Source organism: Hylaeus volcanicus, chromosome 3 (genome assembly GCF_026283585.1).
Source record: "Hylaeus volcanicus isolate JK05 chromosome 3, UHH_iyHylVolc1.0_haploid, whole genome shotgun sequence".
In the NCBI taxonomy this organism is placed as follows: Eukaryota; Metazoa; Arthropoda; class Insecta; order Hymenoptera; family Colletidae; genus Hylaeus; species Hylaeus volcanicus.
The window spans coordinates 26684010-26710209 of NC_071978.1; the positions used below are offsets into that span (position 1 = coordinate 26684010).

The 26200-nt window shown below is 39.4% G+C and overlaps 1 protein-coding gene across 4 annotated transcripts; it reads right to left on the bottom strand.

The window, feature by feature from the left end:
• Window positions 1-3556: 3556 nt before the first annotated feature.
• LOC128873119 (uncharacterized) lies at window positions 3557-25982 on the bottom strand. 4 transcript variants are annotated; one of them, XM_054116438.1, is made up of 4 exons: window positions 25773-25967; window positions 9711-9961; window positions 5680-5930; window positions 3557-5068 (listed from the first exon to the last, which is right to left on the bottom strand). In XM_054116438.1, the coding sequence occupies exons 1-4, from the start codon at window positions 25792-25794 to the stop codon at window positions 5065-5067; spliced, it is 528 nt and encodes a 175-aa protein (XP_053972413.1). In that variant the 5' UTR covers window positions 25795-25967; the 3' UTR covers window positions 3557-5064. The 4 variants fall into 4 exon arrangements, with proteins under 4 accessions (XP_053972413.1, XP_053972416.1, XP_053972415.1 ...); XM_054116441.1 differs by lacking the exon at window positions 25773-25967 and adding an exon at window positions 23752-24015; XM_054116440.1 differs by lacking the exon at window positions 25773-25967 and adding an exon at window positions 12345-12433.
• Between the last annotated feature and the right edge of the window lie 218 nt (window positions 25983-26200).

Here is a 26200-nt window from a genome sequence, read left to right on the forward strand (position 1 = left end):
AGTCTCAGCCCAGATTAATGTGGACTCAAACCCACGAAATCTCAAACCCTGTAGTTAACGTAGAGTATCGTTGGTATTAATTGTTGGTAAAAATAACGTAGATCATTCATGGATCTTGATTCAAACTGGCAGGTCATTTTCAGTTTTTAGTTGATCTCTTTAGTACATCACGATACATACCCTCCTAATGTATACCTGGCAAACATACACACCCTCTGACCACCCTCGTACCCTATAAAAAGTCATCTTAAGCTTCAAGCACGCGACAGGTCGACCATTCTATTTCTAACACAAAACGATTTCGTTTCTCCGCAGGAAACAACGACGATCTCCCAGCGGAACAACAACCTGACCGAGTACTATCAGTCGCTGCGCGACAACATGATAACGCTGCTGGAGCACGTGCGAATACCCAACACCCCGGGCGGACCGCAGGAGAAGATGGGCCACGAGAACTTCGACAGTTACCTAACGAAGCTGCAAACCTTGTGCACCGCCGACGGCTACTGCACGGATGAGGCGAACAGACCGATTTACGAGACGGTGAAGACCGCGCTTCAGGACTTCACGGTCCTACCGACACCCATCTGAGACCATCCTTAAAGCTCAATGATAGGATGCAACGCTGGCTGGACACGCTTGACCCAGTGATCCAGCGTTGTGTCGAACAATCTACTAAATAAGAACACGGTTCGCGTGATTGCCGATTGGACACACTGTGCGTCGAACAGGAACGATTAACGACGAAACGTGTGCTAAGTATATGTCAGAGGAAGTTACTCTTCCTCCTTACGAGGGAATTCCGATCGACGGGAAGACTAGGGTGCCTCATGCTCGAAGGTACGCCAAAGACAATGTTTTTACGAATTACCCAGGTGATCTGCCTGCGCGACAGGCGAAGATGGTGCTTTAGGCCACCGATGAACTGTATAGACTGTTAGTAAATGTTACAACGGTATCTAAGCATCCCCTTCGATGGTAAAAATCGAGGGTGATTCTCGCGGACTGACGTTGCTCATAGCGATATCTCTTTTTGTACATAAACGAACCTTGTACCGCGTAAGTATTAAGGCCGGCAGCGAAGACCGCGCAGTCATCATGTAAATAGGAGGAGAAAGCATTTATATTATTCGAGGGGACGTTGAACGTGGTCGGTCTCGGCGACGAGACGGTGTAAAAACGGATAATGGCCAGCGATAATCAGAGGATCCAGCTTAGATGTATATCGAGAGTAAAGAAAAAAGCAAAAAAAGAAAACAAAACGTATCGCTCTTACCCAGTGTATAACTGTTACTACTCGTTAAGCAATCAACGTTTAAGTCTAAACGATGGACGATGGAGACCGCTGAGACGCTGCTTTCTGCTGAACCGACGGCTAATTAATTATGAATTACTATTGCGTAATCATTACCTGCTAGATACTATTATTACTACTATTGTCACTGTTACAACCACCGAGATCGTTTCTAGGATTAATCCAAGTCATTATTATTGCTACCACTAACTCTTATTACTGTTTGATATAGGATATAGCGACGAGTATACCGACGCATTTATATTATCAACGAGGCTACGAACGGTGCAACACATTTTGTCCATAGGGTGTACATAGTCGCAGAGAGATACGAATGTCACGGGGGCGATCGGATGCGCGCGAAGATGTCTGGCATGTATCGATACGTGGGACACGCTTGCCGATCGCTCGCGCGACCTTCCGTTGGGATATATGTCGATCGCGAAACACGGTGTATTTATCGAAGTTCAGAATGGTGGCGGACGCGATTAATCTCGTCGTGAATTAATTAACAATTTCGCAGCCGGTGATACCAGCGAGATAAACATTCGGTAGCAGGTGTTACAAATTTTTTAATTAAAAGAACAGATGGAATAGAAAATTGTGGATGTTATTCTTTGCCTATATTGTAATATGAGAAAGTACATTGAAACCAGACGATTAATCATTCTGTTAACAAAATGATCTGAACATGTCGACGATTAAATTATAAGCAAAAAATAAGCACGTGACATTTTGTTTATATTTATCTATTTCCTACCTAAAAACAAGTGAACATTTAACATATATTAAAACATAGAATGATATTCGTAAATATAAATTCCACAAATGCAAGATCATATTTATAAATATGTATTTTATGAACACAAACTTACGTCAGATTTAAAAACACCGTGAAAATCACGTCGCCGGCTGCGAATTAATTAATCGGGACGAACGATACGCTCGTTCGCGTGTGCAATAGATTTTTCGTCTTTCAGTTTGTTTTTCCGTGGGAGAAATCTCGAGGCAGCGGTGATACGCGCGCAATGGCTGCATCGGCGCGCAGTTGTTATTATATTTTCCGTTGACGCAATTTTACAATCTCCGTACAGAATAAGTTGGACGTTTTTAATGAATTGTAAAATACGCGAGGGACTGAGTGTAAATATTTGACGCGTTGCGAAGCGACTGGAGCGAGAATATCGTCTGCCTCTTTGACGCTCTAGCGATGGCGGGTAGAGTGTCGAACGAGAGATAAGTTTGACAAAACACGCGAACAATGCGCGTACGGTTCGTTTCTGGTATCGACAAGTATACGAAACAAAATACGAAACAATGAAAAACGATGCGATGGTCAGTGTGAATTTCTTCGCGCGAGAGATGATAGGAGGCGGAGAGGGGCTCAACGAGGCAGAGATATCGAAGGCGAGCAGTGCTTATTATTTTACAGACTGATGTGATTTTTCGTCGCAGTTATTGGAACGGGAGTGTATATATATAATTGAAACGAACGGGGATGCGTGGACGAAAGAGTACCGCGAGAACGAGATGAAATTATACTTTAACCAAGACACCGTGTAGTGAGGGTAATAATAAATTAAAGTATAGCGATAGTCGGCCGGCGATTAAACGATTAATCTCGACGTTTATCATTATTCTTGTCATTGTCATTATCATTACGAATTATAATTGCCATTGTCACTGTGATTAGGATCTGTTCTTTTGCTCAACATGAAACGACACAATACGGCGGGGGAACGTGAACGTTGGATGGAAATGGCCCCACGGTTGAACAGTCGTTCCCGATTCTCTCGAGGTTACCATTCTGATGATATTTATTCCTATTATTGTCCATTATTGACCACTATTGTCGTTACGTTCTCATCATTATTGCGATTATTATTGTTGCCGTTAATAAAGTTGTACGAACGTATAAGTTCAATGACATGCTTTAAGTAAGTATAAATGTTACTCCGATTGAATAAAGGGTATTTATCGACGACGACTCAACTTTTTCCTGAATGAAATCGTGCACTGTGTGGGTGGTACCATTATCATTTTCAGTTTATTTTGAATGTTAATCAGGGTTTGATAAAAAAAGTGTTTTTTTATTTTTGGTAGACTGTTTACTTTCATCATTAGATAATTGAATTATCTCGTGCTTTATCTCCAGCAGTCTAGTTCTTTTCTTAATTTGTAAACTCATACAACAATGGAATAAAGTATAATATATTTAAATTACTCAAAAATTCGATATGGAAGGGAAATAAGAAAAGACTATTTAGTTTAAAAGTTGCCTAACTTTATATTTGTATTTCCATTATAAAAAAAAGAGTCTTGTTTTACAAAGCGACGTCGCGTTCGACAAGTGACGTATGTATCGCAACACACCATCATCGTTATATATATCACAATAAAATGGACGTGCGAATGAGTTTCACATGCGCAACGTATACGTGTAAATTGACAATCATGGAAATCATATGGCAAGCAAAAATGGTTTCTCTATTAAGCCGCACGATTGTCTAAACGACGAAGACTCGGAACGCATATTATAGTTCCGATCTTTTTAGGACGTCTACTCTCCTCGCTCTCGTATTTTTACAAGGGTCTCGAATTCTTCCTAAGAGACACGTTCGAGCATTGCTAAACTCCAAACGTTATGCATTAATGACGTATACTAATATAAAAACATATCCCATTGAGAATATATATACATATATATATAATTATACAAAATAAAATGTTAATATTACTTCGTTGAAATTGTGTCGCCGATTATTCGTTAATACCGAGTGAACAAATATGAATTGCATTTGCAATATCTTTGCTAAAAAGTGGTCACGTATTTTATATAACAAATAACAATTAATACTGCTACGTTGTCCTCTCGATATCATCAAATAATTTATAACACAGTTACGTTTGATACATGCGAGAGCAATAAATCAGAAATATACTGTAAATTTGATTATCGCGTCAATTTATGTAACATTTATCTACATATGATTTGCAATTGCTTTCCATATTAGTGTACGTCATAAAATCCACCAAACTTGCAGTCGGGGTGTGCAGATACACCTCACACGAATGGACTCATTGGAACATTACGTGCCACGTGTCTCTTCATCGATGACTCGTGATCGCTATTTTAAACTCGCTCCAAATAAGTCAGACGAAATCGATAATCGTGCTCGTACACAATGGAGATTTCAAGGCAAGTCCACTCAAAGTTTCCTGACGATTTCGTGATAACCGGTTCCATTTCTCACCCGTGATTAGAGTTTATTTAGGCGCTGGTCTCCCTCTCTAGGCGCTTTTCTCGAAAGGCACAGCAACATTCGCGACATCTTCGTTAGGCTTTCAACCCTCTTCGCTCCTCAAGCGTCGATCGTTCGTTGCCCGCTTCGTAGACGAATCCACCGCTGAATAGGCCGACTACTATTTTACCCTCTGCCATCGATTCTATCTTCCATCATGTTGTTGGTATATGCTCCTTTGACAAAAGCTGTGCCCTGTCCGTGGGACGACCACTCGTTTAATTCTTTGAACACAAACAGTTTAGTCTACTATAGACGAGGTCCAGAGATACGACGACGGCAACGTTCATCGTGATCGTATTTCGAACGTGCTCGTATCGTCGTCGTGACGCTAAACGAATGACGGAGTCCTCACACTCTCGTCACGCGGTTATTCTTGCGTGCCTTCAAGTTGTGGAGCACAACGCTGGACCCCCAGCACACCGCAAACATCTTTCGTTGCGATCGGGATTATCGATGACGAAGATCTCACCTGAAATCGAGAAAGGAATTGTTCGTGAAAAATAATAATATATTTCATTGACGTATTCCTAGCAAGGAATATGCTTTATTAATTCTGAGCAATTCTACACACCTACACCTAAAAGAATTTAATCAGAATTTCTTTAGCTCATCCTAAACAATCTTTAAAAATTATTCTGTCCTCGCGATTCCCACAGAAATGTGCTTCTCGAATTCCTTTAGTCAAATTGATCATTCCTAAAGGTAGGAAGCTCTTTATCGATTATCGCTTCGAACAAAAGAGAATTTACACAGCTTCTATTTCGAAAAGAATACAAATTTACCAATGTGGTTAATTGGTACACCTATCCATTATGTGACATGACGTCAACCTGTTTGACAGCAGTGACGTCATAGCACAGAAATCACGTCACGGTTCTGCCTACGTGCACGGAATCGCTCGACCTCGTTTTCCCGCTTCTCTGGCTTTCACGTCCGCGGACAGTTCAAACATTTCTCACGGACGGTTTACAAATAAACCTCACGGCCTCCCACACTAATCTTCATCGTTCCTTCATTCAACGCGTCGATGAAAGAGATTTCATTCAAGCGCGGATACGCGAAGATTCAAATCAATTTTACCTCGCGTACGGTGGCGGCGGCGACGGCGTTGGATCCCTAGAAACAATTTCCACGGTTCTCGGGATCATATTGTGCACAGTCGGCAACGACAACGCACTGCTGGTGCTCAGTCTAACCAGGTGGCTAGGATTCAGCTTGATCGCGTCGTCGTAGCTAGGTGGCGCGTCCGTTACCGCCTCGTAGTCTGGCGGCTTTTGCCTGGATACACTAGATGGTTCCTCGATGGAGATCACATGGATCGGATCGTCTATCTGCGATCAGAAAGTTACCGTATGAGTCACGTCGCTCGTGAAACTCGTCCAAATCCTACGCAATCCGTTCCCGACGAAAGCGCACGCTCCGCGGAAACGGGACGCTAGGAATTTCCATGTTGGAGGGACGCAGAAGTGCTTTGCACTCCCACTTCTCTTATTTTGTCACTATTATGTTCATTACACTAAAAGGTAATGCGTAAGGCTCGTTGATTAAGTGAACTTTCTAAGTAATTATTAACATTTTTGATTGTGTGTTGAGTATCTTCAGGTGTAAGGAGGACTTGTATGTTTTCACTACAAAGAGAATGACATTTCTTTTAAGTATAAAATGCCTTCTGCTAAGGCCTTCTGAGATCACTTGGAACTCTTGAAACTTGATCAACAATTTTCGACTTGATGACAATGATCACTATTTTATATTACATTATCAATCACAGTAACGTCCCCTATTTTCTTTTAAATTCACTTAAGCTTCAGATATACCTTCTTTTGCTAGAATAAAATTAATCAAAAATTTGCATTTAAAACATTCAAAATATTCACGGAGACCCCAGAAGTCCACCTAGGCCAAGTCGCCATTTGTTACGCGACTTTATGACGGTATTATGCTCGACCGCAAGGATATTAACCCCGAAATGGTGCTCCTCTATATATATCGCGGGTCGTCTATAGATATCTACCTATAGATATCTGGCTATAGTAAGTAGACATATATGCGCTCGCCTCGACACTCTTTATAAAGTTATAACTGGTCGGACCTAAGCCGCGAAAGGGCGCAAAGTGACGTACGAGACACGGAGAATGAAAATAGCCACAGTTATGCGTGACTAAAAGGAGAAAGAGGTTCGGAGAAAATTACATAATCGGTTTCAGACTGAATCTCCAGGTGAATGACTGAGGCCAGCCAGTCGGTTTTCCTCGCCAAAATCGAACGCTTTCCTCGAGGCACGCTTCGATGACGGGATTTGCAGTCACGCCATTGCAACACTGACCCGTTCAGCTACTATTTCGCGTTGTCGGCGATCTTGTTCGTTGCTCACGACCAGGATAAAGGATTTCACTTATTTAACGAGCTATCGCGTGTCTGATTCTATGTCGAGCTTTAGTTAGTAATGGAAAATGAACAGAATATAGTAGATATTAGGTTATAATTCTATTCTAAGCAAAGGAAGACACGAACAAATTTTCCTTTTCTCTTCTCATACTGTATTCAATGTTGAGGCCCTCAAAAAATCAACAAAGTTGCGAATCATGTTAGAAAGATTTTCTTCGAAAAAGCGACAAATGAGCGAAAACTCTCGGTAGCAAAATATTAAAATGTTCTCAAAATAATTTAAAGTGAAACTTGTATACAATATCATTGAAATTAGCTTAATGCTTCGTAAAATATTCTCTCACCCTTCCATGTATGTCAATTATAACTGAAACATGTTGCATTGAAGGACGGTTACCGATAAATATAGATACGAGCTTCCGGGTGAATATCCTTACAGTAGTTAAGCGTTGCAACTACCACCGACCTCCTTTATGCATCGAGCAGCAGACAGACCTATGCATTTCTATTGTTTCCTCTCGTGCAACGAAAGGAGGAGCGACTGCTATTTTAAGTAGCGCTACACCTACACTCTACTTTGAAAGAAAAAAAAGAGACGAGACTTTTAAGAACGGAATTGTATCGTGCAGCATGTTATACCACACATGCGTTACACGCCAATTTAGTTTCGTGTGACACGAGATGTGCAAATCGTAAGGCACTAATACAATTTTAATTGTTTTTTGAAAAACTTCTAAATTCTGGAATTGTATGAAACAGAAACTTCTCTTGGAAGCAATTCGCGACGAAGGTGCGCAATGAAAACGTGAATCGGCACGAAATAAGACAAAATGAGCGATAAAATCTTCCACGAACGACAGTCACCAATTCGATCAGCAACGATGCTGGGAATTCCATGACGTCCGTGAAAAAATATGCAACGATCGTATCTGCGTGATGCAACCTTTCCTATCTATGGAACGACGCGCCACGTGTTCGGCGATTTTGACGATTCGAGATTTTTCCGTCCCGTCACACGTAAATCTCGACGATCTCTGGATCCGTTCAACCGCGAGTTTACAATAATTAACCGTGAATTTACCGAAGGCCAGATGGCACACGCGAACGTGCATGATTCCAGAGGCTTTCGAGTGAAGAAAGAAGGTTAGTTGGAATGTGGTCTGCATAAAGTACAACAGGGGTCGTTAAATTTTTTTTGAAAAGTAAAATGACGTTACTGAAAAGTAAAATAACTTAACGTTTAGAATTCAAATACAAGTGTTTAAATATATTTAAATACCTGCTCGTAACAGTTTACTTCCTGTCTTAAAATTAGTTTCACGTACCGCAAGCAATCATCTATGGAATTTGAAAGACGAATGATAGAAAGAAAGTTGGACTGCGGTACTTTTATCCTGCAGCGCGTTTTGAAGCAACGATAATTGCGATTGGGCTGTACACCGCTGTAGTATACACGAGCACTTCGCGGTATACGAGAGGGGGTTGACCCGGATCGATCTAGGAACGCTATAATCTTCGAGGGCTTCGATCAAGACCAACGTTTCGAAACCCTTAAACCGCGTCGTGCATAAATTAGACGAGAGAAAAAATAACGGCTCCGTCGACGTGACGTGTGGACTTTGGTATCGATTACGTAATTACTGCTGAAATCATTTGTCAGGCAGCGATAAATATATTGTATTACGAGCTCGTTCATTGTGTAACACGGTCTCAAAAGAAACGACACAAGGAAATTCCATTTTCTTTGCAAAAAAGTCGACACAATCGGCAAATACGCAAATAGTCACGATAATGGTCTAACCAGTAATTACGCTGCTATTACAATCTGTAAGAGCGTTGAAATTCGACGAACGTACCACGTTGCTACTTTGTGGCAGAATAAATTGAACACACCTGAAGAAGACTCTCACGTGGATCGAAACGTGAATTGCGATTGGACTTAAAGCCCTCAGAGTAGGGGAGAATTGCCAAAATTGTTGCCATTAAATGTATCTTATTTGTACTTGGAATCTGTCGGTTCGTCTTTAAAAAATATCCATAATTTTTCCATTTTATTTTATTTAGAAATTTAATTTGGGTGATATAGTATTTTATATACGCTTAATGTAAATTATATATACTTAATTTTAATAATACAAAGACAGGAAAACAAAAATGTTTTTCTCTCTATTCCTCTATCTAACGAAGATAATTGAAATTGTGTTGTAGTTTATTTGATAATACCGAACGATACTATATCAATTCTAATCTTTTCTTGTAGTTTAAATGACGACCAGGAAGTATGGTTTACTAATTTTATTAGGGAATATCCATTTTTCCTTCCTGCGTTATCACCGATAAACTTGTCGAAGGCAAATATAACTATTGGACTTTCCATAGAAATAAGCATTTACGTACAAGTTATCCAACGCTGTTACAAACCATCCCAATTAAAATTCATAGCCCCTAGTGGCGAGATCAGAAGAAATAAATATTCCCGCATCGAAACATACAAGGTTTACAAAGAATTCCGAAAATATCACGTTCTTGGGTCGTTCGAACGACAAATAACCATTGAAACCAACACAATATCGTTGCATATTACCAAATTAATCCACAGAACATTTTCAATTCTCTCGGACGGCATTGTGACACGGATTCAACGCACTTTCCGTGACGGACGTTCAGAACGAAACGTTTATCGTTGTCGCTGGGTTTGAAAAAAAAAAAAACTGAAGTCTTACCTGTGCCGTGATCGGATGATTTGTGTGTTGTGTGTGCATGGTTGCCCTATTTGGCGGTGCGTGCAGCCAACAGCACATTGCGGCACATATGAGAAGAGCCCCCGCAATTATGCAAGCAACACCGACATATCGTACCGGTTCGACGTAGTTCTCGGCGAGGCCTAACCAGTTTATCAGAGCTCCAACGCAAAGGAGAACCATCCCGTACCTGTACGGACGCTGCGAACGCCGTGATTCCTCCAAGGACATTGCTGAAATCGCAAAACAGAGATCGTCAATTTTGCAACTCGCACTCGGTCATGTTTCGCTTATCGTTTGTTGCTCGCGAATACGTACGAACTCTTTGGGAGCAAAATTCGAACGACAAGTGTCGCGGAAATGTTAACGTTTCTATTGCGGAGGCAAAATTAATTTCGAACAGTTCGTAATGTATCGACTATTTTATAATGTTTATTCGGGGCTAACAAGTCACTGATTCTGAAGATTGTTTCGTAGTATACGTGAATTGTAAGAACATTTAAAGTTCAAGCAACTAAAAACGTATATAGTGTGTACGCTGTAACTGGTGAAGTCAACTCCATAGGTATACGCGATGTCTATTTTTAGGTAATATTCCACTTTCGTGTTTCAACTACGGTGATGTACATGTACAGAAGCGAGGGGTATTTATGGCGTTTGTCGGTTTTAGAAAATCGAGCTATATATATAAGCACGGTAAGGATATTGCCACGTACTTTATTTCTAGCTGTGCGATATCGATTCTCGCGATACGCGATGATATGTCGTAGAAACGCTGAACTTCACTTCGGACTACGCACAATGTGTCATTTATAGTTAGTGTAGGGTTGTAACGTTTTAGGTAGGTTTGCGAGTGTAAAAATAAAAAGCAAGCCTTTGCAATCTCCGATTGCATCAAATATTTACGAAATACAAACATTTTAGGGTGAAGCGCTTAAGTTAATGTTCACACTCGCGAGAGTTTATATGGAATTGGATGAATACGAACGATGTCGGGAATACATCGCATCGATAACAGACAGGTAAAAAGGACGGAATTTGTTTGACGAAGTGGGTCAGTCGAACAAAGCAATCCAGCGTTGAGTGTCACCAAAAGTGACGCAGTAAACGTATCGAGAATTAGATGGACTGCAAATTATAGTTTCCAAGGAAAAAGGTCGTGCCACGTGGACGCTTATTATCTGTTATAGCGTCGAAATATCAATGACCCATTTTCACACCACCTTGTACTATGAATTTTTCATTGCAATTCCACAACAAACAGACACTTAATCATTATTTTCTAGAATATGTTCGTAACATATAAGTATGTTGTACTTCGAATATAATATGCATTGAATAAATTCACGAAAATATTCATTAAATGCGTGTTTGTCAAAAAAAAAAAATAATCCAGAGTCACGTCAACATTTGTACAGAAATTATATTAAGCTAATTTTTAAATTAAAATGGTATGGAAAATATATATTTCATATACGAAATTCATTAATACTGACTCAAAATTTGTCAGAAGTTACCGTAACTTATTCATAGAAATTACCAAGTGATTATAGTACTACAACACCCGCAGTAAAATTGACTGTTATGCGTGTAACGTGTAAACGATTGCTAAGAATGGTCGTTTGCTTTTGTTTGGAATTTGGCAAGCATTGGAATATATATTGACTCACTCGAGCAGATGCCTGGCTTGTTAAAGTTCAGTGACGACGTCCAACAACGAAGGCGGTACGCGAACACGCAAAAATACAAATCGATCGTGCCCACGTTTGTTTTAAGCACCGAAGAAATACGCTCGTGTGGAGTAAAAGTCTATAAATATTCTTGGGCCGCGCGAAAAGTAGGCTATGCGAGAATGAACATACCGCAAAGGTAGGCCATCTCGACATTAGCAATAACGCGATCGATATCTGTCGTTTCTCTGTCACGTTACATGCTATTTCAGAAAGAAGAACCAATCAAACATTAACGCGCCCATTTCGCTGATACGATGAAATGAGGTTTTGCACCCTGGAACCAATAAGAGCGCGTACAGTGTCCGATGATAACAATCAAGTATGACACGAATCCTGAATTTCGCACGTGTACTCGATTATAGGAATCAAGGATGAAACGAGTCGAGAAACTCGCACGTGTACTCGATGATAAGAATCAAGCATGACACGAGTTGAAAAATTCGCACGTGTACTCGTTAATAGTACAGGAATAGAATTCGGTTAAACTGGCGACACGAAAAGCTGAGTTCTAGCTGAGTCCTGAGAAATGATAATAAAGTTGTCCTTGCCATTGTATATATAATTTAAAACTTTTGTTAGAAAGAAAACATTTTTCTTAGCAGTTCAGAAGACATATTCTAGCAAAAAATTGTATGCGTCCGAACAGTGACGCAAGAGAGTCGTTTAAAATAATTTTATATATCGAGTTAGAATAAGGTATCTGAAATATCTTATCACAAAGTAATCACGGTATTAGTCACAAATGGGCAAAACAGATTTCACGAACGAAAATTTCGCACGCCGAAGACGTACTTAAGCGAATTTGTAGAGGATACGTGTACTAAAATATAACAATAAATAATAATTAGTAATACGAGTTAAGACTTCACTATCAAAAATTTACCATTGACTTCATGCATATTTTAATGCAACTGTCGGACACTCGGTAATTCGCACTTCGATATGCGTCACACTTCCCGGTCGACTAAAATACATATGTCTATCTGCGGCGCACAGAGTTATGTCTTTATATTCACGATTACGCCTGATAACGCCGCAGAAATCATAAAGATAATTTTTGAAATTTATCACTCGGTCGTCAAAAATAAGTACACTTAAACACATCCGCAAAGTCTATAGGCCATTAGTCATCTGCCGAATGAAACATGCAATTTTAGAAAGTATTATTTAATTAACTCTTCCATTCCCGCTGAATTCGCACGTAATTTATAATCTTCAAATATACGTGTATAGGTTCTAGAGCAATAAAAGGAACGCCACAGGTGAAGGTCGAAGTAGAGAGGTACGGCGAATGAATATGCATTCCTCTTCTTTCGATGAACCCAATAACGATGACTTCCCGATTCCCGATCGATGTCTAGCGATTACGTTAATTGCTCCCGTCGCAACGTGCAACCTCATTTGCGATTGCGCTGCGTTGCGCTCGCGAAAAGTTTCCGAGATATCGGGAAGTCTACATCGACGCTAACAGCTCGGGGATTTTTAGCCGTTACCGCGAAACGGAGCTGCGAGTTCCGTTCGTCCTTATCTGGCGATGTTCATTGTTCGGAGAACTCGCGTTCCACGAGGAGAGGATTCTTTCCCTAAATTCGCACGCGCTCGCAATGTCAGCGGGGAACAATGAGCGGCTCCGAGCCAGGCGTACGTGTGAAACTTCCCATCAGTAGAATGATGCGTGTGGTAGTCAGACATATCCCCTGTCGCGCTTTATCTCCGCGATTCCCGTGCACGTTCACCGCTCGAGCCGTTATTTTTCGCTGCAATACAAACTCCGCGGTGTTCTTCCGATGAAAACATAAAGCAATTGATTGTAACCTTCGCGACGTTTCACGCGAACGCGAGATAAAAGCTCTAGACTAAACCGACCGTTGATTAGGCAGCGCGTTTCCGTTCGTTTTGAGTACGCGACAATAGCGGAGTTTTCTTTAGGTGGCTGCGTGATCTAACGTCACTTTAAACTCTGTTCCTAATTTTTAATCCAAGCTACGAAGATCTTTTTATTTTGTACACTACATATCGACAACATTGATATTTCGAAACACATTTTTGTAATATTTCCAGCTATAGTAGCTATAGTAACGAATGGCGAGTAATTTGACCTACTTGAGCGTCAAAAATTGAATCTCAAATTTTCGATGTACTATCATCGTACTGCTCTAGCCATAAGCTTCCATTATTGAAAGCAGGTCACATTTTATAGCACCGTTTTACTGAGAGAGGAATCACCTGAAGAACGTGCTATTAATTTCGATCGGTGCTACATCTACTTCACTGACGTAAATCGTACTTCTATATAAGTGTGACATTAACTGGTATCTTTGCTTCTGCGGAAACACGTTCGTAAATGTTAAAAAAAAAAAAAAAAAAACAAGATTTACTAATTAAATTACTAATTAAATTACTCTCTGAAAGCTGTTTATAAAACATGACTGGTGCGGGGCTTAATCAATTCCCACTAACATGATATCCTACGCAAGAGATAATAAGTAAGGATGTACTTGAATTTGTCTTGTTTTTTGAGTGAACATGAAATGTAAAATGAAACATCTCGCCTCTTCATTGGCAGATAAGTGTAGGCGTTACAAGAAAAGTAAAAAACTAATCTGCGATAGCACTTGTAATGGGTTACGTGTAAATATTCACTTATCTCGATCAGTCGAGTGCTACTTATATATATCACAATCGTGCCTATACGTGGCATTTAATGACACGTTACTCTCAGAGTATTTCCAAAAGCGGATACAAATTACAAGTTGGATGAATAGTAAATCAATTCTACCGATAGACATCTAGCGCGACATCTCATCCTGATATCCACGTCCTTGATTACTTTTAATTATCGTTTAACCTCAAACTCCGCACTGTCCGAACATGTGATGGTTTACACAACTATACCCTCTGACACTAAGCAAGCATCGATATTTTCGCGATATATAGAAACCCATGGCATAAAGACGAGTACAGTTTGCCTTTACATTGAGGGAGTATTCGAGCCTCGGAATTTTAAATATCGACCTTTGTTTAACATTGCAGCACTATAGGCTGGGAAATGAATGGCTTCAACCGTCTGAAATTGGAACAGTACTATCTTCGAAAATATAGTAACAGTTTCGTTTTAAAATCTCAGCAATACAAACAAATACTCGTACCTACTGGGATGTATGGGAATGACAAAAATGTTAATAATCGCGTCATACATTTCGACAAACAGTATTCGTTTACCGTGCGCTCTACCGCGGTAATGTTCATTTAATCTTGGAACAATGAGAGATTTTAATGCGTGCGCGGTGTCGAATCAACAATTCTTGGTTTTTTGTTTGATTGTTTCAATGATAACGAAACAATAGCACGGAGACGCAACTCGCGTGATGGCTGATAAATCCTTGAGTAATTGCGCAACGTATTAGCACCCGCGATAGATTGAAATAAATGAAACGTATTTACTATAGCAACATCAATGGGTAAACGTGTTAAGAGTAATTTAGAACGTTGGCGCGTCAACGTAACTGACGCGCGAGTAGAGCTCGACATTTCGTACTCAAATTCTCGCTGTTCAACTTGAAACAATATTTACAAAAAGTGAAATACGATTCATAAATTTGATCGTTTCATCCATGCTCCCAACTCCTCCCAAATGGTCTTAATGTTTCCACATAACAGGTGAACAATTTGAAAAAATCAATTCGATTGCAGTCAACTATTAACGCTCAGGATAAACAAGAATGAATAAAACGCGCGTGTCGTTATTTTTACCGTCGACTGGCACGGATCCATAATAAGATGCAAATCCGAATCGAAAAGATCGGACACGTTCTGCATGCAAAATGTCCATGTCGTATTCTAACTGATAGGAATTGCTCTCGCTCGCTCGACGATGTTCTATTTTGTTTTCAAAGGAGGATCCGTCGATGGATGTGGCGTTAGTAGCAATTAAGTACCACGAACGTGTGAACAATTGTCGAGTCCTCGCTAGCAAAACGGTTAAAGGAATTCGAGGTCTTCGTAATTCAAGTAGCATTACATTGTACGAACGCAATAGCACACGTGCCGAAAGAGAGGAAACGTGATTGCCAACGTGAGAAACGTGAGCGGCGTGCAACCGTCTGCGAGCCGAATTTGTACCTGTTGCTATCGACGTTTCCGTCATTAGATATTTATTTTCTAGCGACGTGTACGTCTCGCGCCGGTCGATACGTATAATGAAAGAAAGCATTACTTACAATTTCAATAGCGGACTTATCGCGAACGCTGCAATGGAAAAATGGAAAATGATATACCGTACATGAATAGGGTGGAACACTTAAAACGAGAAACGAATGGTATCCAAATGAAATGTGCAAACTGACATCGATCGGTATAATTGATGATATCCACTATTTTTTTTTTTTTTTTTTTTGCTAGTGCGTTTATAAATTCACAAACGTAGAGTGGTCAGACGAGTATGCATTTATTTACAGGTCGTTACCAATGAATGAATATCTACGGAATTTCATAGCGGTCGTTAAATATAAAGAATATTGGTGAATCTATAAAAATGCAATTAAATAAAGTATCGATCATTAATAACAAAATATTGTAGCAGTTGCAATCAAATGAATTGGGTTTCTTTAGACTCATTTTCGTACATGAAGATAACTCTACATGGTCGAAACATACATACGAATAAATGGTAGGTTTGTCTGGCCACGCAAAGTGTGTAATGTATCAGTATGGTTGAATTGGAAGTTGAAGCTACATTTAATTTACATATCTGTGTAGATTGTAAACATAATGGTATAAATTTACGTGCCAACAACGTAATCAAAGGTGTGCTTCATTTTCACAAGATTCATGCCTCCAGTTAATATGATGTACTCGTAAATGCAAATTTCATATCTTCGTTTCCATAACGTTTCCACTTTGCCATCTTTACGAGAGTTTAATAGGGAAACGGTGTCCTTGAAATTATCGCTCTTCAAATTAGCTAACTACACGGATAACGTTGGAATAATTATACAGCAGAATTCTACGAATCGGAAAGGGCAGCAGTTCTTTTGTACGAGGAGGTAGGAAAATTAAAGTATCGCATGATTGGATAAGATTTATCTACCTAGTACGAAGTTTCCTTGTCGATGCATTCACGTGTTTGCAACATGAACTCACAATTTGATTTTAAACACTACTCTTTTACAGGAATCGATTATTCTGAGTGTGTGAAAATTGTTCGAATGCATGAAATTTACTACTTCGCGAGATATTCGATAACGAAGAATATCTACTCTTAAATGTTAATTTTACATCGATTGGACCATTCTATGTCCATTAATATTTTCGAAGGCAGCCAAAACACAGTCACCCGAAACGAATGCTTCGAACGTCACTAGTGAATGAGCGACAATCCATTCGTGAATCTCTTACGTACTCCGTGAGTAGTATTTAAGTCTCCCAAGTTTACTTTCGCGACTGGACGCGGGAGACGTAAATATTTCAAATGAACGCAAAGGAATGTCGAGGACCGGAAGACGTCACGTGCGGACCGTCTGTTCAGCAGAGGGAAGAGCGGAAGAAATATTTTTCTCGAATAGTTTGTAGCTAACAGTATGCAACAGAGTTGGACAATGGTTACTTTGCGATTACTTATGGTAACTCTGTGAAATCGTGCCTTTGCGAAACGCTTCGTTCGTAGCCTTCAGTAGATGAAATTACAATTTTATTAGGGGCTAATCATTTATTGCTGACCATTTTCAATAAACTATGTTTGATTATTCGCTAGCTATTAATCACAATTACCAATGAGTAATAATGTTCGTGAACGACAATTTTTCAAACGCTAGCACGAAGTAGACTCGCGAGTTTCCTCGGTTTGAAGTTATCGATTCTCGTGCACTTTCCCATGTCTCGCGTGTTGCGTGTTATCGCTAGCGGCCGTCTGGACGGAACGTGCGGTCGGCGTTTAGCGCTTTTCTATATTTAATACACGCGGTTCCCCGCCATAAATTATGCGCACAGCGTCGGTTTCCCTGGCCGAAGCCTCTCCAACGTGGCTCGCGCCAGTCGTTGCATCAAAACGTCGTCGTAACAGTTACACGATTACATGGTTTAACCTTAACCCGATTTCGCACCTCGAGCACCGATAAATAAACGATCAATTTTGCGCCTTCTTAGCCACCACGCTAAGGCGACGGTAGCATCTACTCTGGAATGCCAAAGAGAGGTTTCTTCGTAAATTTTTTTATTTTTTTTTTGCATGTTTGTTTGCATACATTTCAAAAGCAGATGTATTTTTTCTATACAGATACAATAATTTGTGAAAGAAATATGTACATCGTGGTGCTCGTGGTCTCCTTAAATTTTTTATTTCGATTAATTAATAGCTAAAGGTCTGACGGAAAAACTAGTACTTAATATTAAAACTTTGCGAACTGTTCATCTATCTCTGTGCAGTTCGAATTCGCCACAGCGTATGCTCTAGAAAACGATAAGCGATTTAATAGAGTTCAATAACCCCGTTCACCTGTAGCTTCAGCGCAGAGCGTAATTTTATTCGAATAATAAATAACTAAAACAACCACCACATAACGGATTATTTACGAGCTTCGATCGAATAATTATATTTCTGTACATTCGCTGTGAAATATTGCTCCGTAATTTAAATATCATGTTTAATCAAATTCTGATTTTTATTCACCGCGAAACTGATAAAAGGTGAATTATCTTTTATTTGTTATTCGACATTTTAAGATAATGGCCCCTGATAAGTAGGCCCATCTGTGCCTCCAATGGCGTTCGATGATCGTTCTCATTTTTATCGAAACACGCAAAATCTGTTCGGTGATTTCATCGGAGGACTCGTCGCTGTCACACACGGTGATGGAAAACAAAATCTTATCTCGAAGTGGAAAACTTCGCGTACACCACCTGAGATTTGTTTAGTCGGTGGATTGTTAGCGTCTAGTTAACTTATTCCTTTCGGTCAGTCACTGGATGGTATACTAATATTTACTCGGGAATGATCCACTGTCAAGAGAATCAACGAAAAAATTGTGAAGGCGAAAAGTAAAAGCAAACTTTCAGGTTTCTCGACTAAATTAGAGATTTGAATGCAACCTTTTTCGTCGGCCAATCTCGGGTGAAATTAAATTTTCTTCTCGACCTAATGACGCGTACTAACTTTCACTTTGTATCAGTACTATCGAATAGTAACGCGCTAATCGTATTTGCATTGATGTTTCGCGATGTCAGCAAAATGGAAAACATCGAAGTCATTGCCTTCTGTGCTTCTAAATATTCCGATGTTTGCTTTCATTTGATCAATGTGACTTTTATCTATATGTTAAAACGTTCAGAGCATTGTGCTAATGGTGTGCGAAGTGTGAACCATCAGGCAATGTGCGCATATCTGCGACCTTCAGTTTCCACTTACAAAATTTGAACGTAAAACAATTGTAAATAGATTGTTTGCTCGGAAAAAAGCATTTTGCACGTTTCAGTCGCGAAATATTGAACCTGACACATCGTTAATATGGATTCGTTGCCTTTGTGTTGCTTGTTTCGCCTGGTAAAGTTGGCCGTAACTAAGTAGATATTTAAAACTTCAGAATAAATATTGTAGAATTTAAGAACTAAGCAGCCTTTCAGAAAATATACTAACTGCATAACTTGATATATTTTATAAAAAAAAATCCATTCACTCGAGCATCAAATTTCAGCAAGATTTTGCCCAAGTAAATTTGAAATTCAAATTTAAGGATGAAATCGCAGACAAGGAAAAAGCCAGTGAAAGTACCGGATTAAAATGAGCGTGTTTTCCAAGGTGCATACGTGAATCTTTTTTCGAACGGTTCGTTCAAAGCGTGTCTAGTTAAAAGTGTATCTTGCGTACCAGCTGTGCGTTATATATAGCGATCTCGTGCAACGGTGCGAGAATTGTGAAATAGTGAATGGCCTGTCGCGATTGTGCGTATCCGCGAATAAATCCTGCCTATCTAAACAAAAATTGTCGTTGCCACTTTTCAATACCATAGTAATCAACGTGCACTTGGCACTAACAAAAGGAAAGTGAACTTTGACAATTTTTTTCTACGTGAAATTTGTTCCGGTTCCAAAATCATTATACGGGATTTAAACTTCATAAGAACATCATAATGAGAAAAACGTATTAAAAGTTTTACAACTAGCGTCTACTAAATTTTTCCAACGAAGGCATGTACAAATGTTATTCCTTCTGGATATTCTTCCGCTATCGAGTCACGGGGATATAATAGCAACAACCGAAGGCAATAATGAACGCTATGCTATTATTAAATACCTTGACCAATAATCAACTGTGTAAAAAAATGTGATTTACAGTTCGGCATCCCATGTGAAACAACGACGCAGACTGTCTACTTAATTAAATTATGATATGGAGTCTTATGTCATGTTTCAATTTGACCTATTCGTGTCTCGACGCGTGCTGTATAATTAGTTGCTAATGACAAGACCAAACCTATCGCGATTTTCCACTGCTCTGTGATAAGCGTAAAATAATACTGAATAACTTCATTGCCAGATACAATACGCCAAATAACTATGTAAAAAAACCTTCAAAAATATTATAGTTCTTGTTGTGAAGTTCGTCTTAAACTTGATGAAATTATTTTTACACAATGAGTATTATGAATTGTTCGATCACATTTTCACATGATTTTTCAGGTGTAACAAAGGAAGGCAGTTCTGATAATGACAATATCAAACTTGCTATTCGCTGGTTCATGATAAATGTAAAGTCATACATAAAAATTACACTGTGAGTGGTAATGCACTGAATTAATGCTTTGAAAAATAATTACTATCTATTTAACATTTGTATTTCGTAAACAATGTTATCGACACAATTTACGTAATGATTGTGAATCAACCGTTGCACTAGTTCAATCATGTTTGCTATAGTTCATCGCGTATCGAGAAGACAATAATTCTTGCTGATAAAGCATATCGCGTTCATCTCGTCACGCACTGCACACCTCGAAAATCTAATTCTGTCAACGGAAAGCAATAAATATTTCACGTGATTTTCACGTCGAGTCCGTAAACAAAGTAGGTATCTATTTTTCGCATCAAATCTAATATTGTGAAGCATTATTCCGACACCAGTGACAAAGCGAATCTCTGAAATACACTCTTTCGAGGTGAAAAGTTGATCTCTGGAAGGTCTACGAATCCTATTCGTCTTTCATTTCAGTCATGCTTCAAAGGCGTGCAAGCAAAAATTAGTTGACACAGCACTACGTCGTCTCTACACCACCTAGTCAGAGCAGCCTAATTAAATGCAATGACAACTTTCCCAATGTAATTGGTTGGTCTATTGGTTATCCAATAGAGGAAACCAGGAAATTGATTTCAATGTTCATTAAACAATTGTGCAACTGGCTTTTTCAATCAGAAACAATGATAACCTTGACCTGTACGTTTACACTAATTATTACGTAACACCACGCAATCAAATATTTCCTGAAGAGTATCGCCTTGCTGCGTCAATTTCAAGCAAGACGTTTTCGGTATTTATTAATGATTCACCTCACGATATAACGCAAAAAGAATACAGTCCCATCTGCCAGCAATGAGGACGATGACGTGGATTTCAGTTGAATGAATCTCGCGACAATTAATAATTTTTAGCAGTAACCAGGAAAATCTCCGAGCGTGCGTCACGCTTACGGGGTATCCCTGATCACCAACACGCGATCTACAAGAGACTCGCGAATGATCCACGTGAGCTCGTTCGCAACGGAGCGCTCGATTATGCTCGTCAATTATACGACGTGTTTCACAGCGCGCAAGAACGTCGGTATTCATGCACGCCACTTAACTCGATGAAAAAAAAAACGGTAAAGCGGTTCGAGAATGGAAAAAGATTGACGAGGATCATGATTACCGGTTTGCAAATAGAAACCAGCCCCGACCAATCCCGTTTTCTAAGGCGAATGCAATATCGACACACGCCTCCAGAGGCGGAGACGCCTTCAAAGTCACGCATTAGAATATCCTTGTATCCTATTTTTTTTTAATCGTATCTTAGTCCTCGTATCGTCGATCATCGAGAATATAATGGAGCAATTTACAGGAAATCAGTTTGATTCCTGGAACGTAATATACATATAGGGCTGGTTTGGGGATGGTTTCCTGGAGTCCAATATGTATATATTTCTCCGATTCTATTATGATTAACGAGATACCCTGTATTATCGCGATGAAGGTTAATATCGTGTTTATATTCCGTGGAATCGTAACGCTGCTGACAATCTGTCTCGTCATTTTCACATGTACGTCCTGGTTCACCGCGTCTGTTTACGTCGATGTTTTTCTTAATATAGGTTTACAATCTCGGATTAGGATCGTCGAGTCGTCTCGTTGGCATGTCCTGTTCCAATTCGTCGTATATCCGTGACGATATTTAGTGATCCAATTCGAAGAATTTATCGCCTCGGAAGCGATTTTTAGAGCGTATAAATAAGTCAACTGATCCAGAAAACGATTTCAATGGGATTCCAATTTACTGGCACCTATTTTACTTTTAGTACTTTGTCGTTAAATACAGTTGAGTTTCTGACTCATTAGAGAAGTATTTACGATGGAGAAGGTGAAGAAACGTCTCCAATTTTAATAACTTCGATATCTAAAAATTCATACTATCTTGTAATCACCTAAATCCTCTCTCCATTCCCGCGAAACACATTTTTAATACCAATAATTATGATTCTCCCAATACCATACGTTCTTGTTAATTCCATAACACATTCACCACTTTGTATTTATCTTCCTCGTGCCTCATGTTCTGTTTCTATATTTAGCACTACACATTTCCGCTTGGGCGTAATTACAATATGTGCGTGAGCACATCGTGTTACATTTGAAATTGTTGCGGTTGGAATTAATTTTGATCCTTACCGATGAAGGTTTCTGTAAGAGAAGGGATACTTCGCAAGGACGTGACTGTTTGAGTAACGTTATAGAAACTTCTGCTACCACAACATTCGCATTATGGAGTGTTTGGATAGCAGAGCTTCGTATAATGAAGGATCTACCGTGTACACAATGACTCAGAGTCAAAATCGGTCACATGGTGGTTTTTGAATTATGATACACATATATACGACGCATATACAAGATAATTTATCTTCACCCCGCATGACTCCGAAGTCACATGTCCACTATCTACATTTTTGAAGCCCGATTTAATCATAGTATCAATACCAATTGTGGATTTAGCACGTACATTTTTGAAGTCGAATTTAACCCGAGTATCAACACTATTGGTTATTTTAAGAAATGTTACTTTTGAAGTCTCGCGATTTTTACAAACAGAATTATTGTATGATCTCTCGTGTCAGCGTGGATATATATAAAATTACGTTAATTAACACTAAAACTACCGAGTTCAAAACATGTTCAATATACGTAGAACTATATCGCTTTAAGAATATAAGACGTGTGTTTGGAAAAAATAATTTACGATACCCGGTAGCCCAGAAAAACTGCGCGTTACCGATAAGCGTGAGAAGTTAAGAATGGAATTTGCACGAAATACTTGAGCAAAGTTTGCTCTTTCTGGAAAGACTTATCTACATACTCCGATATGAGTAAAGTTAATCTTCCTGATGCAAACGGTCGACATCCACTAGGGAGAAATGCAAGTGAGCAATATGAGAATTTAAAAATGCAGCGACAGAAATTTGTTTTTATTTATAATAAGATAAACTACTTTCTATATTTGTCGTAATGTAAAAGGAACATGCGGTTAATGCTGACCGTGAACCACTGTGTATACAAAGAAAAACTGTACATTAGAATGTCGATTGTCGATAGCTGTGTGTATTGATAGTGACACAATACAACGTTGTTGCTATACTTCGCAACACAAATTGTACTTCGTTTTCAAATATTCAACCCTTTCGCTTTTGTCATCATTGATCCATTTCAAGAGAATTTGTTTAACGAAAACGTTTTGTTTTCCCCTGTTATTATACTTCCAAAGATCGAAGGGTGCTCCAAACTTTTCAACTATACATAGTGAATATTCAACTGAGCCAATTGTTGGAGGTGACGCACAGTGTTTCACCAACTTAGCTTTACTTCATTTCGAAACAAAAACTTCTTGTAAAGTTGTAGATTTAGTTCTTGTAATAAAGTTGCAAAATCGATTGAATAATTTTATGAAATCGGTAAAGCAAGATTGCTAGAACAACACACTGGGCGCGAAATGATCGTTCTCTCGTCGGTTATTCGTCGTCAAGGTCACGGTACGAAAAAACAGTCTGAGATATGCTTACCTGGACTGAACGTGGCGAACAAAAACACCTTTCGAGCCGAGGATGCCTGTGTTCTCACACACAAACTTAACTCACTGAATCTCTGATTGTCGATTGACGAGCTCTCGCTCCTCTTCTGTGCATCTGGAGATTTATTTAGCTGGGACCGAGCGTACTAACCAACCCCCGTTAACCACACTAAGAGAGCGCAAGCTCCCGCACGAAGTACTCGGCGCGGACTGACACGGTTCCCGGTTCTGCACACCGTCTAACCCACGCGGGCAATTCTACTGCTCGAGTCAAGTACGAGTACAGCGCGTGTCATCGATGCGAGCGCAGACGTCGGACTTGCCTTCCCGCCACGGCGCTATGGGGAACCCGTTTCTTCGATACGTACGCTGGCCTCTTTGACGCCACGACAAACTTCTGCATCCTGGAGCCGAAGTCATGAAAAGTCACGAGTCACGAAATCCAACAGAGATAATATTGACTCGAGGTTCGTGTAACATTGAAAGATGTCCTCCAGGTTCAAGAACGGAGACATTAATTTCAATTTATCGTCTATTAACGCTTCCTAGTTGATCTGCGCTGACCGCTTATTAGGACAAAGATGCTGAGGAATGAAGTGAAATCGTTGGTTATCGATAGCAGTAGGAGATCTTATTCTGAGATTACTATTCTGCTTATATAATATAAATTCCCAAAATAAACTTTGGAGAAGAATTTCTTAACATCTGGAGATGACCAACACTTGGTCGACAACGTAAACTTAATGTATAAAAATTATGCTGAGGTTATTACTCGAAGTATTAATTTATTCTGTAGAAACCTTAAAGAGGAATTGAAAGATCTAAACGTCATCCTATTTGTAAATAAAATAAAGATTATGCATTACGAACTGATCTTGACTTGATTCTTGGAAGCACACCGAATATATTCTTAATTATATTTAATATAGAAAAATGCTGAATGGTTGTCAGCGTTATCCACCCGGTAAGGAAAGATGGGACGACGACTCCAGGAGTCAGATTCTCTAAACGATAAGTGCAGTGGTCGGGAAACGCTTTCGTGCAACCAATTGCTCGCTTCGCGGTTGGATCTGCACTGTCTGCACGTCTCAGCCTCATTTGAAACAACGGTACAATTAACGTTCACTCCAGACGAGACGAGTCTTTCGTGTCTCGATTCTATTTATAAAATCTGGGAGTGTATCACCTCGTTTGTACACGCTACTGGTCATAAACACGACCAGTCACCTAACGCTGCGTCTGAAAACGTTTTATAAGTCATTCATGTTACAGAACTTTACTTGACACGTTGACGGTCAGGTGATGCTGCTTCCATGAACCGGCGAAGGTCACGATTTTTGAAATACCGAGGTGATCACTTTTATTTTCTTCGTCGAAACGACGACACGTTTCGCATGAAAATTTACAACGGGTATCCGAAGAAAGTTCAATGTACCGAACGGTAATTCTATTTTCGGTCACGTGCAGAAAGGTAATTCAAATTGGATTCACGATTACACGCCACGAAAATCAGGTGATTTATGGCAGAGTGTTACCAGCCTTGTGAAAATATTATTTCCTGCACGCTTGTACCGTGCAAATATATAATGATAGATGTTGTTATTATTTATGGCAACATGTAGCCGTTTTGAGCACATGTTGTGGAACGTAACTATTCTGCCATGGGAGCAAATGAAGTTATGGTTCTGAAAATAATATTCGTTGGATGTTGGTAACTCATTTTAGTCATCGAACAAGCTCACTGTAAATTCGGCTGTCCTCTATAAAACGAATTTCATAAAGTAGAGTAATAAAATTATGATATATAAATAAGTTTCGAGTAGGAGAAATAAAAAAACATAAAGTTTCAAATAGTACATGTAGACGTGAAAATAGAAAAGTCACATGACAAACAATTTTAAAATTGGGTGACTAGTCCATCTCTAATATCGCGTTTCGTCTGGCTAGTGGCTATTTTCTATGACGTTAACAGTGTATGGACTGGTTCCAGTTACTAGTGTTACACGTACTTACCTTGTGTACGCGTATGACTCATCTAGACCTCTCATATAACACGTTATTCCATTGTTCCTTTGCCAATTAATATCTGATGTCCCTCTCATTCGTCCTGGCTTCGATGGTGTTTTCCTTTGGTGGCCACTCCCCTGTGTAATCTGGCTGAGTAAAGCTTTCTCCTCACTTTCGTTATCAATAAACTTGGTGTTTGTGATGGACTCACTTTCCCTACAATATCCGGTGAGTATAGAAATCGAATCCATTTTCAAGGGGTAATTATAATGTTGAAAAATTTGTATACTGGCTCCCTGCAAAAACAAAAACGACATTTGTTAGTAAAAAGGACTTCGACAATGATTGTTACGCTAGAGTTCTAAATTTTAACGAGTGACAGAAAGCATGTCCAAAAACTTGGGTGAAATCGTGAAATATTGCGCAAACTTCGA